Raw genomic sequence first — 13,959 nt, forward strand, 5'->3', positions numbered from 1 at the left:
CATATGGTTATGCCGACAAATTGTTTATTTTTGTTAGACCGTATTGATGATTGAATGCATGCAGAAATAAAGAATGAACTTAATTAAACTTGTAGTGACGCTTTCGCTAAAACGCTGTGTCTTTTGTTTTTTGCTGGGTATAACCATTCCCTTTTAACTATTGTACATTTTCCATCACGGGGAAATTCTTACCACTGAGTTAACCTACATAATGTGTACTTTCAGAATGGAAACCTATAGATCCGGTTTCTCCATGCTCGATGCAGGGCCAGACCTAGACCCAGGATTTATCATGCTCAATGGAGAGTCAGATAGAACAATGACACTGACACTGACACTGACACTTTTGACCGCAGTGTAGCTGGTGTTCATCATCATATCAAGCAAGTGCGATACAGTAAGTGTGTGTATGAGAGCTCAGATTATCATATTGAGAACAGAAATTATGATACCTTGGATGATTCTGATCTGAACAAAAAAAAATAGTAGCAACATAATCATTCAACTCCTACAACCATTCTACTACAGTATTTTTTTTTTTGTTTTGTTTTGGGCCCGGGAGAACGACGTGATCGCACATTTCCCGTTGATGAAATTTGCACATTTTCCCGGCGCTTGCACATTTCCCGGCTCCACAGCCCCTGGGTATAACAGTCACCTCGCTACGTTTATACTCCTGTAGAGAAGAGATTATTTATAACGATGACGGCTTACACGTTGATAATAAGAGTAGCATGCTATTGCAACAATTGTCATCATCATGTTTACCATTGCAGTGCGTGCGTAGCAGATCGCGCGACAGTTGAAACCCAGCGTACCAAAACTGATGTTACCATGGTGATTCAGAAGACAAGCTTCCAACTGTTTTTTTTTTCTTTTGCTTTCGACATTCCTATTAATTGGGCTCAAAATTTCAAATTTATTTTCATGAAATGAAATAAACAGAGAAATCATATACAATGTATAAGCAGAAAATATTTGCAATAATTGCAAAAACGTAAATTGACAAAATACATGTGAAAATGAGTAAACAATGAAGAAAACACAATTGTATTTTTTTTTAATATAATTTATATACATATGCATATACTACAAGCATATTAAGGATGGGAATGGAAATGGATGGTCCCACTAAAAAGCATATTGCTTGCATGATTTGGGACCCTCAAAAAATACATAGAACAGCGAATAATTAATTAATGAAGTTGTAATCACCATTTTTCTGTTTCTCGTGTTGTTTTGGCTCAAATGCATGTCGGAGATAGACTTCAGTAATAGCTAGTCACGTTCACGCCACTCCGGCAAAAACAGACCGAAACTGAAACTGAAAAAAAAAAAAACCACACCAAAAACATAACAACATCACATGTCTCGCCATTCACAGAAAAAATAAAACAAGATAGAAATGCGGATACCATGTGCGTTAATGGTCCTTCAGTTTTAAACATTTCTTGCGGATATGACATGTTGAATTAATGTTCTATCGCCATTGTAAGAGGAAGAAGTTGAGCCACTTTCATCCATGTACTGGAGAAAGACACAGGCCTTGATAGCATGGACTGAGGACAGCCATGCAAGATAGACAGGTTTGGAGGTGCAACTTCGTTTATGGAACCCGAAATGGCATATAGGCTGAAGCTAATACGTGCTGTCGAATTAGTGGTGGTCAGTGATAGAATAGTAGTAGTAGTAGTAGTAGTAGCAGTAGTGGAAGTAGCAGCAGCAGCAGCAGTAGTAGTAGTAGTAGTAGTAGTATTAGCAGCAGCAGCAGCAGCAGCAGTTGTAGAAGTATAGTAGTGGTGGTGGTGGTGGTAGTAGTAGGCCTAATAGTATCGGCATTTAAATATTCAGTGATGGTAACATCACCACAGCAACGACCTTTGCGTTACAAAGGACGCAGATTACAGTATTAAAGTGCTGCATAATTCTAAGGTTGATGTTATACTGATGCTGAAAATGCGTAGATTACAACCTCGAAGAATTGAACCATTCAATTGCGCTCGAAAGCGATGCAACTAAATTCGTCTCAGCTCATCAGAGAAACATAGGGGGAGGAGGGAGGAGAGAGAGACTGAGAGAGGAAACAAACAAACGTGTATTGGAATCGTCACAGGCAGTGGGTATACAGAATGGTCAAAGAGAGTTATACTGTAAAGCATTCCACGGAATTAAGACTGAACAACAATGGCACGGTATAGCTCGGAGTCTGCAATCAACCCTTTGCGAAAGGGATGAGTATTTTATCACAGAGGGAACCTCTCTAAAGAACTTATTTCCCTGTCAAATAGAAGTCGGTTCCTTTGATGCCACAAGGTTGTGCAGAATGGTAAAATAGCGACAAAATACTGACAAGAAAACATTTCAATGTGAGACACACGCATATATATAAGGCCTACATGTAAATAAGCAAAGGTATATAAGTGGTTTTGAATTCTATCTAAACATGTCACAAGTGTGATGTGTATGTTTGTTTGGTTGTTTTCATAACATAATTTGTACTTCGTGGGGTAGAATAATGATAACCTGCCCACTTTAATTCATATCAGGCAGTGTCAGGGTAAGACAAAACAGAGTGGTAGAAGTTTCCCAAGTTTTTTTAAGAAAAAAAGTGGTCTCGCAATCACATACATTATGCAAATGAGATTGCGAATCAAAAACTATTGTTTTCTTCGGATACAATAGATGACATCTAGACTTGATACGAAAGTTTAATCCCCTTTATCAAAATAATGTTATAGTGTATGTGTGATTTTATTTGCAACATGTTGACATGGCACGTTAATGCAAAAATCTAGTGATGTTCGTTATTCCGAAGGCTTTGTTAATCAGAATATGAAAGAAAGTTCCTTATTCCGAAACACACAAATTCTGTATACCTAGACGTTTGTGGAGTTACTCCAAAGGTTCGTTGCTCCGAAAATGAAATAAAATTCGATATTCCAAATGTTTATCAAATAATTAAAAAATAAAAGATTCGGTATTCCGAAGGTTCGTTAATCCGAAAATGAAAATAAAAAAGGTGCTTATATACTCACGAACCTTCGAAATATACAGTCACAAAAATCATGACGTTTGTAATAATTATGTGAAACCAAGAAGAGATTCGTAAAATAATCATCTTATCTAGTTTTATTCTAATATGACTGCGACTAGTATTTCGAGTTCAGCAAATGCATGTGAATCATTCAACATTTCATATCCAATAAAACTTTGCCATAATTCCGTTGGTTTGATTCCGCCCTAGCTTCAATTCACTATAGCTATCTTGAACTCGACAAACAGCATATCGAATTGTACTTTTTAGGTATAGATTCTTTAATAACATGGACGTGAAGCAAAAAGAAAACACTAAAATATTTGAAAGAAGATCGATTACCGCAAAAACTATATTATCAAAAGGGATATGACTGAAAAAAAAATATGAAAAACTTCTGGAATAGTCATTGAAACAAACCTGATAATATAAGATTTTATCCTGCACCTACATTGGCACAAGAACATGATGGGATGTGAGTAAACAGCATAAAATAAAATTTGCATCTAAAATGATATCTATTGGACATGGTTTGCGATAAAAATAAGACGTATCAATGGGGAACATCATCGTTGTCTGCAAGGTACGGGCAAGACAACTGGCTGCTGTCGCAGGATATTGCACTGAGGAAAATCACGTAACCAATCAGAATGGTGAGGTAGTCTTCATCTGGAAGGATGATTATGTGGCGTGGACGATTAATTACAGTCCTATTACATCACAGAGCACAACTAATGGAAAATATACCCGGGTATCCTATACACAAGTACAATCACTTTTTGACTGACGCAGTTTCGTTAGTGCGTCACCAGATCTTTTGTTACAGAGTGCATTGTGAAAAATAAAAACTTCTGCAGTGAAGCTTGGTAGCAGAAGTTTTATAGTTGAACGAGTTGTTAATCGGCTTGCCGTCCTACACGTCAGAAGTGACATTACCCTCTCCCACCCCCCCCCCCCCATCATCAGTTCTATAGCGTCAGATGCATATGGGTACCTTTCCATCAAATCACTGCCAATCAATACATTTAGATTCATGAACCATAACTGACTGAAGTCAAGTCGTTAATAACGCTAAGGGCGTCCTAACGCCAAAGCCATATATTCAGATTATTTCGTGGCTCAATAACGCGCGGTGATAATTCCATTTACACTCTGTCTATGCAATTAACAGAACCTACAAAACAGTTCGTAATGGATCATTTTGGTGTGTGTTTGATTTATGCACGTCTCACCAGCTTTGACTGTTTGCAGACATTTTTGATATCTTGGCGGTTTATCATTTATAAATCTTGCTGACCAATTAGCACGGTATCCCGCTGGCTCGATTTATGTATAAATAGACGTGTTCGTAAATGGGATAAATGCATACTATTATACGTCGTTTGAAAGAGCTGAAAACTATTTTCGGTTGTAATCGATTACATGTATGTCGAATGTTTGTTTGTCTGTATGATTCTTATGTCTTTGCAATACTTACCGAGAACAGAAAGAATTGTGTTACTAATTTATATATATATATATATATGTGTGTGTGTGTGTGTGTGTGTGTGTGTGTGTGTTTGTGCATGTGTGTGTATTTTGTTTCAGTAAAGGAAAAGCGGTTGATGTAATTACTCACTTATACATGCGCATTTGAACCGGACCTTGCCTTCACTATGATACGTTTTTGAAGAACAGAGTATTGAATTGAAATTTATATCAACTGTGCTATCCAAACTTCCTGAAATCGCATTAGCAATATTGCCGCTACAGAGCCAAAATGTTTTTCTGGAGTAGAGTGGGATATCAATAACCCAAAGGCGACTTCTTTCCGTTACATCTCAAAACGCTATGTACTGATTTCAAAATAAAGAGGGAGAGAGATCAAAGGCAGAAAGAAATAAAGAAACAAACAAACAAAAAAGGGGAGAGAGAGATGTAGAGCAGGAATTTTAATTTCTTGCATATACCGGCCAATCATTTGTTTAGGGACAATATTGAATGCTCAAAGCAAAGGAAGTTTAGTGCCAGAAAGGAGCTAATACATCTACTCTTGCGTTCCTGTCAAATCCTTTAGCCGCGATCGAGAGAGACTTACATGTTTTGCCCTACCACCATTATGGCGCTAAAAGTAGCACCAAGCACCATGATGTTTTGGCTACCGATGGGTAATAATGGGGGTCATAATGATGTGTGAATGCCATTAGCACGGTTCAAGCGCTTGCAACTTGGGAAGGTGATTTTTTTTTCCCGTGATACCCACCAATTTGTCACCAAATCACTTATGGGAGATTGACAGAGCTTGCATTAATCGCTCGCGAAATGGAATGGTAGAAATACCGTGATATGCAGCTCTACGACCAGCTAACCGCGGTACTGAGCACTTTCTGCGTCGCCACTCTGGTAATCGATAACCAAGTCGAGCGCACGCAGAGAGCGAGGACGGGTTATATTCTTTTCAGTCCCAGACGACAGCGCATGGCAACATCACGTGTGACGAGAGGGTAAGTCAGCAACCCACCTCAATATATTTTCGCGCCTGAATGAATCAAAGGAATGCCTTAAAACGTCATCCTTTACTTCAGAGCCTTTCTGAGAACACGACTGGTATTATGATACGACTTGTGGATTCCTCTGTCCTTCAATAAGTCACTTTTCATCGGACAGCACACGAAGATGTGCGAGACATGGGAGCGTTAATGTGTATTCGGTATGATGGGCTCATACACTTGTAGGATAAATGTGTACATATATTTCGTTTTTGTCTTTCGATGAAATATCCAACAGGATCTAATTGAGACTTAATGACTTTGCCCCTCGAAAGGGTCCATGTGCTGCTGGGAGGAAGTTACACCGCGGACTTAATTAATCGGAGCTCATCTCATGATCTTCTCGCCTGATCTGACCCGTCCGAACTATCCCGGATAGTGTTTGCAAGCAATAGCAGTCCTGCTTCTGAGAGTGGCCTACTTGAGAAGATTTATTCATCATGCTTGCTGAGTAACGCTTATTGCTTTTGTAATGAAGTCGGAAGAAACATGAACCAGCCAGTACGCCCCATGAGACGTGCTATAATTGCTCCAGAAATATAGAACCAAATAAGCTTGGGGGAAGATTAATCCGAAAAGGATTGCGCCACGAACACATTGACCACATAGCTGCTTGTTAAATCGACAAATTATTTTGTGACAGGGTGACCCGCTAGATGTAGCGTCTACAATTATTAGGTGGGATGGACGACGCAATCTTGATGAGGTAGCCGGCCTCTTTCCATTTCAGTAATCAACCAAGTTGCGTGCGTGTGCGATCTCACTGCGCGTTCGTTAGCCAGGCGTCACGATTTGTTGGTGCCATTCCAAACGATCTCTGAACTTGGTCGGTGCATCATTGTGGCGAGCCACTCACCCAAATGACTCAATCAACATCGTGTGGGTTGCTGGAAATCTATGACACTAAAGAGAAACCAAGCGCAGACGTGTTCCCCAACGGTATAACTCCATAGTGAGTAAAAACTTTGGCTCACTTCCGGAATCAATTTACGCGCAGCTGCTGTGTACGTCTCGCACCATAACTATGAGCTATTCGCAGGTTTATTCGGCAGAGAATTTCACTACAGACAATCTCGTTGAAGACAGATCGCTGGTTGAGATTATTTGTGGTACTGTCTCTATGGCAGCAATCATTTTAACTAGTGTCTGTGGAAACTCACTGGTGCTTGTTGCAATCTGGAGAGAGAAGAGCCTGCACAGCAAAACGGCGGCTTTCATCGCCAATCTTGCCATTGCAGACCTCCTTAACGCGATGATCTGTATGCCCACAATCTTGGCCAGTTGTGCTCATGGAAGATGGATATTCGGAAACGTTGCTTGCAACGTCATCGGAGCATTCACGACGATAGTATGTACTGTGAGTATCAACACACTTGGCGCAATATCCGTGGATCGCTTTTTCTGTATCGTGTCCCCGTTCCGCTACTCGGATCGAATGTCAAAACGAAGGATAGCTGCCATTCTGACATGGATTTGGGTTCAATCGACGCTTTTCAGCATATGTCCAGTTATCGGGTGGTCCCGATATATTTTCATTTCAACTGAATATATGTGCACTGCAGATTGGTCGACTCCCGTCTCCTACACGCTAGCTGTAGTAGTGGTTAATATTGTCCTGCCGATAATTGTTATGACTTACTGCTATGCGAACATATTTCGAATAGCTTCTGCACATCGTAAGCAAATCAACGCCCAGCTGAAAGAAAATCGCTTGACTGCAAGCACAGATGCGCTAAACGGACAAGGCAATGGCTCGGGTGTAAATATTGCGCAACGTTCGAAAATGGCGGCACTTACAAGCCGCGCCAAACAACTGCGAAAAGACACAAAAGCTGCGACGACGTTGCTCATTGTTATAGGAACATTCCTGTTGTGTTGGTTACCGCACAGTGTTACTATGCTATTCATAGGATTTAAAGTGGATAACCTTCTTCCCGATGACGTCTACGTTGTATCCACGTGGTTTGCCATGTTGAACTCGGCCTGCAACCCTTTCATCTACGGCATCACCAACAAACACTTCCGTGACGCCTTCAAGAGAACGCTCCGTTTCGTCCTTCCCGCTTTCTGCAAAGTTTGTGTCAGGGCACAGGTGGAATCCGAGCTGTCCATGGGTGCTACTGTGTCACCCTCTCCGGCGCGTACCTGCAATGCCCGGCAACTGGATGCCAGATTACACCGGCCGCGTCGCCTCTCCAGAGAAAGTGCGAACAGCGGCCAGACAGTGTCCGACATCTCAGAATATTGTGAAAAGGTGCCAGAACAGTTGTAAATGCAGGTAGCACCTGCATTTACATGATACAGAGTACTAATTTATGACAGGCGGGACCTTGGTGCTTTTACTTGACTGTCAGTGTACTGTCACTGCGCACTGTAGTATTATTTAACACAAATTATCTGTTAATACTTACTGATAGGCACTATGGAATATAATATATAGACTGTTATTGTTATTATTGTAACTCGTATTTTGATGTCTTTCCCCTTCAACAACTTCGATCAAAAAACAGCTCGAATATTGTCAGCTTCCCATATTATGATTGCTGCGTTGCTAGATTTTCATTTGCGATGAACATTTAGCAGAGCTGTGGCGCCATGTTTCTTTAGAATGCAAATACGAATTTGAGCAAATATCTTTAAAACAGGCGATGCTTGTCCGATTCATTAACCTGCAAAGCTCGATGTGACAGAGTGGGTTCGGTGATATAAGGGCGTAAATAGGAACGAGAAGTCATTCACTAAATTAGGGATGCTTGGAAAAAACTGTTCCCGTTTGGCGTACTCAGTGTCTTTGGGACATATTACTCATCGGCCAACTGATCACCAACGTACTCGTTGTCTTGGCAACATATCATTTAAGCTATAGCTGTATTGATAGTCTTCCATTTATAATGGGAGTTTTACTTAGTGCAATTCCCTAAGATGTTTGTAATATTTCAGTTAATGACACAAAAATCAAGAAAGTTGGGTGATTCTATCCAGTCGAAGATGAGTACAAAACGACACTGACTGCACCGTGCTATCACCTTTTCAATGTCCTCACGATGTATAGCACTATACTTATATTCGAGTGTTGAACCTCAATTACATAGCTTCAAAATGTGAGCCCTGCAAGCTAATGTACACATACTAGCCAAAAAGTTTAATCACCTAATGAATACAATAAAACTACAGACGTCCTCAAAGCTCTCAGTGTGCTGTCATGTTATTCTAGAATGTTATCATTGACTCGATACTCTTGTGAGACAAAGTACAATCATCTGTTTCTCATACTGCTCAGGTTACGCTATCGGGGAGATTTTCCGCAGTACTCCTCACACTAAAGTTTTAATCAGTCAATTCAAGCAGGTTGCGAGCTTGCTCAGTTGTGACTTCGATAGAACGCCTCTTTCCTCTCGACAATAAGTTTAGGACAATCATCCGGGCTATATCTCCAGACCAAATTACGAGGGTCCATTGTCATGGGATTATTTATCTGTATGGGCACAACGTGCGTCGTGATGACACACATAGGGCTATTCTTTAATACAGTTTCTTCACCCATAATACGTGGAGTAGCCCCATTTTATCTTCGTTTGAGAGAGGCCCACCTTATAGGGAACGCATATCCAGGCACTGGCGAACGTATAAATAGTAACCATTATTTCTGGTCTTCTTCACGTCCCTGTCTGGGTTTATACAGGTAGTCATGTTAGGGAGTTTCGCTTAAAGGACAAGTTCACCTTCATTAACATAAGGATTGAGAGAATATAGCAATATTAATAGAACACATCATTGAAAGTTTGTGGAAAATCGGACAATCCGTTCAAAAGTTATGAATTTTTGAAGTTTTTGTGCAGTCACCGCTGGATGAGAAGACTACTGCAGTGTATGATGTCACTTGCGTACAACAATATAGGAAAATATAAAGAGAATTTCACAAAATTTCATCTTTTGAAAAATGTACACATTCCCTTGACTCGTTACCGACATACATGTATGTTATGGATAATATTATTCCCATTGCCTTTAGAAAGAGGCAAGTCAAGTGCTCTTTTATTATGCGAAAAAAAAATGAAAATATGTTGAATTTTCTTTACAATTTCTTTATACTGTTGTACTCATGTGACATCACGAGCCTTAGTAGTCTCCTCATCCAGCGGTTCAAACACAAAAGTTTAAAAATTCATAACTTTTGCATCGATTGTCCAATTTTCCTCAAACTTTCACTCATGTGTTCTACTAATATTGCTGCATTCTCTCAATCCTTATGTTTATGAAGGTGAACTTGTCCTTTAAATGCTATAGTGAAAGCCACACTCGATCATCTGATAATGCGATCTAGCTTGGGGTCAAGTTAGGTTGGATATTTTTTTTTTTTTTTTGGTTACAATACAAAATATTGCACTTGTACATGATTATACATACATGACTATATATATATATATATATATACATGTATATATGTGTGTGTGTGTGTGTGTGTGTGTGTGTGTGTAAGGAATGCGATGTAAGACTGACGACGTTCTCAATTTTTTTCTTTTACCCGTTATTGTAAACTGAACGAAAATGAGCAAAGAAATTGGTATTCCATCGGGATTCGAATCCGGGACCTATTAACATAATACATACTTATGATATAATCATAAAATTTGTATGTATTGGCCATACGTTATGAAAATTTGTGAAAAATAATAAAGAAGTTGATATAAGCGTGTCACATTCTGCGGGAAGATTACAGTGATATGTGCAAGTTTGTACAGCACGTCCGAATACACAGCGGCTACTTTTCATTATAGCATCTTAATGAAATTTCACTCATTGCAGAGACTGCAATAGAGAAAGTATCTCGACTTGAGGTCTGCCGTCGCTGTGTGATTTAGATTTTATGCGACGAACATGAAAAACGCACTGATCAATCGATAATATTCTGAGAAAGTTCTGTCATTACTCCAATCAGAACTCGCTGTATAAGATACCCTTAGTCACTTACCGTCGTTTATTTGTATACTGTATACTACATGTGTGTCAAAGCAATAAAGAAAAAAAAGTAAAAAGAGAAAGATTCTATTGCAAACAACGTAGATGGTTGATGGGGGAGCAAGTCTGATCGACAGATCATTATCTCTCTCTCTGCCATCCGATCGATGAATGATGACTAACTCTACATCATAAAAAAAAGACAAAAAGAATCTGCGTAGGCAGAAAGGCAATGTATCCGGTTTTGTATTTACCCTTCAACTTGAAAATGCATACATTAAAATCAGTGTTTGATAGTCATCCCAGGTGTATAAACCTGATTCAATGCACATACACATTGTACATTGTACAAGTGTTGCCCTATATTGAAGCGTAATGTTATATGGGTGTCACTGCAAAATCATGGTTTAGTATATAAGATGATTGTAAAATGTTGCAAAACAGGTGAACTTGTCACCATGAGTGCCTGGATCTGCCTCATTTTTTTTTCATGGACAGTAACTGCAGTAGTGTTGAAATAAGCCATTATTACAGACACGGATTAATGAGATGGTGATATATATTTTCATAATTGACTTGATTGTACATGTAATATGATTTTTAAAAATGCTCGATTTTTGTTATTGTTGTTGTCGAGCATTAACTTTGATCGTCACAGCAGCTCGGTCAGGAAAGTTCCGCATTCTCTTTTTTTTTTTTTTTTTTTGTAATCAAGCCAGCGAAATTACTATCGTGTGCAAGAACCAGAAATAACTTAAATTTACAAAACGGAAAAGAGGAGCAAAGCAATTTTACAATTACAGGTATTTTTGCAAAACAGTTATCGAAAAGTTAATTAAATATGCAAATGAATGAGCTGATGATGTCATCAGCTAACAATTTTCTCTTTAATCCTATACGAAAATTTAATGAAAATTAATTCTTCTGCTCTAAACGTGTACAGCTTTAAGATATAATGTAATTCCTGGTTGAATAACTTTCCTAATCAATCAGAAAATACTATGATTTGAGATAGGGCATACTTGCGTTTGAACAGAACTGAAAACATCATAATTTGTATACAAACTGAATTATAAGCTGTGAGTCGATGACATCATCAACTCATTCATCTGCGTATTCATAGTGACTGTTCAAGAATTGTTTGGTGAAAATGAACAAAACTTTTCAATATTATAACTTCCGCAACATTTATCCGATTTTATCGAATATCCACTGTTTTATTAATACTATTATCGTTACTTTTTCTTTTCAAAATAACTTTCTTTCAAAATAACCTTTTAATGATTCAGTTCAGTCCTTTAATGCTCTTGAAATTCACGACACGCTTCCCCTTCCTACCACGGTATACGAAGGAGGGCATAACACGGTTTCGTATATAATACGAATAACATTAACGCATGTATAGCATTATATAGGGCCTAACAAGTGATGTAAAATGATATACTCTAACTCCTCGGTCGATTTCCTTATACCATATGTGGTAATTCCCACGTCTTTTCATTCTTCCTGGATCCATCAATTAATTCTGATTTATGCTCTAACGTAATATCTGGCCTAGTGTCAAAAATGCAAGTATAGGTTACGGAAATGTGATAAGTTGGATTTGTATCAAAAGCGGTCTTGATGATGTAAACATGTATGTACATGTACATGTACATGTATGTGTCAGTGTACTAGGGGATGATATATGCTAGAACAGGATGTTGGGCAGCGTGTCGTTTTAGTTGAGATATCCTTTTATTGCCGTGTTCAGGACGTAATTACATTTGTATATGGTCCACTTGACAGTGACCTTTCATAGCACTATTTCGCTTCCACCAACATTGGTATTACGTGGTCAGGTTCATACTCGTCAGCGTGGAACCGAGCAGGTCGTTAATCTTTTTATTGTAGTTCACTATTAAATAAAACCTCCACACAGCCTCACAGAGGTTCAAAGTGGATTCCACACTTTGTTTGAGTTGACACCAATACATACAGAATAAAATCAGCTGAACAGAATTGTTAGAGATTTCACCAAATCGGACGGAACTTCGAAAGTAAAGGAACTTTATTATAGTGCTTCCCCGAGGCTGCGACATTAGCAGCAACCAAAATCGAATACTGTATTGACAGATTTGATAATATCCCCATCCCACAAATTTCCCATTGACCTGTACAAACAATTCGCACTGAACTTCAGTCTCTGAAACTAAAAATAATGAATTCACTCGCTTCTAATTATTGCCATCTTGTGTGTGATAATTCAAGCAACCATCTCTCACATCTTTTCTATGATATACATTTTTACATATTATATATTTGCGTAATATATATCATTTATGTCATGAAGCCACTAGTCTTTCTTGTCCAAACAATCACGGGCACACCTGGCCATTAATGATAACACCATTATAACGACGCACAATTTTTAATCTTAAGATAAAACATGAAGAATTAAGAAACCCGTCGTCTAATACTTATATTGGTAGTTTTTCAAAGACCTCTATATATCATGTTATTGAGGGAACAGCTCCTGATTACAATGTTTGTTTGTTTCGTCAATACCAACCTTCACGAACTCTTCGATCCTCAACTTCAGGTCTCTTACATATTCCGTTTTCTAGGAAATCTTGGGGGGAACGTGCTTTCGCTCACGCTGGACCAACACTGTGGAATTCACTTCCTCGTGAGCTGAAAGACTCAAGCTCTATAACATCTTTCAGGAGTAATTTAAAATCCTATCTGTTTAGCAGTGCATTTTGAAGACCAGTGTCTTTTGAAGACAGACTTTCATGTCTTTTTTTTTTCTGCTTCATCTTCTGCTATTACTGTGATGTACTTGTATTTTCAATCTGTTTGCTTTGATGTACCTATTGTAAAGCGCCTTGAGCATTTAATCAAAGTGGAGAACGGCGCTATAGAAATTGTATGTATTATTATTATTTATTGAATTTCAATATAAATCAGATGCATGCCACTAAGTAAGAAATTAGATGGCATTTCGACCATATTCTAAAGCCGGAATCTGAGTTTGAAATCGGATTATTAAAGTATGACCAAACACATGCAGTGGAAATATCGGGGAAACAAAGAAATAAAAGCAATTTTGTCATTGTAGGCTCGATGATGAAGTCCAAGAACGACTCGTGTGCAAGGAGGGTCCACTTGTAGCTAAGGGATCCATGGCCGATGGATTCGACCTTGTCATGATGTGAACAGAATTGTGATCTCACTATGAGGTCAAGGATATAATAACGTAGGACTCTCTTGTAAATGTTTCAGTCACAGTGTTTGTTAATTTTATTTTATTTTTACTTTTTTTAGTTGAGACCGCCGGCTAAGGAAGCATAAAATTTCATTAAAAAGCAAAAAAAAAAAACAAAAACAAAAACAAAAACAAAAACAAAAACAAAACAAAACAAAACAAACATACGGAAAGTATGTTTATTTTATTTT

General features: G+C 38.5%; 1 protein-coding gene across 1 annotated transcript; it reads left to right on the forward strand.

Annotated features, from left to right (window-relative positions):
* The first annotated feature begins 6,477 nt into the window (after window positions 1–6,477).
* LOC140235043 (beta-1 adrenergic receptor-like) lies at window positions 6,478–7,834 on the forward strand. Its single transcript, XM_072315081.1, has one exon. It carries the CDS (start codon window positions 6,587–6,589, stop codon window positions 7,832–7,834), a length of 1,248 nt encoding a protein of 415 aa, XP_072171182.1. The 5' UTR covers window positions 6,478–6,586.
* Window positions 7,835–13,959: the final 6,125 nt, after the last annotated feature.

Source organism: Diadema setosum, chromosome 11 (assembly GCF_964275005.1).
Source record: "Diadema setosum chromosome 11, eeDiaSeto1, whole genome shotgun sequence".
Classification (NCBI taxonomy): Eukaryota; Metazoa; Echinodermata; class Echinoidea; order Diadematoida; family Diadematidae; genus Diadema; species Diadema setosum.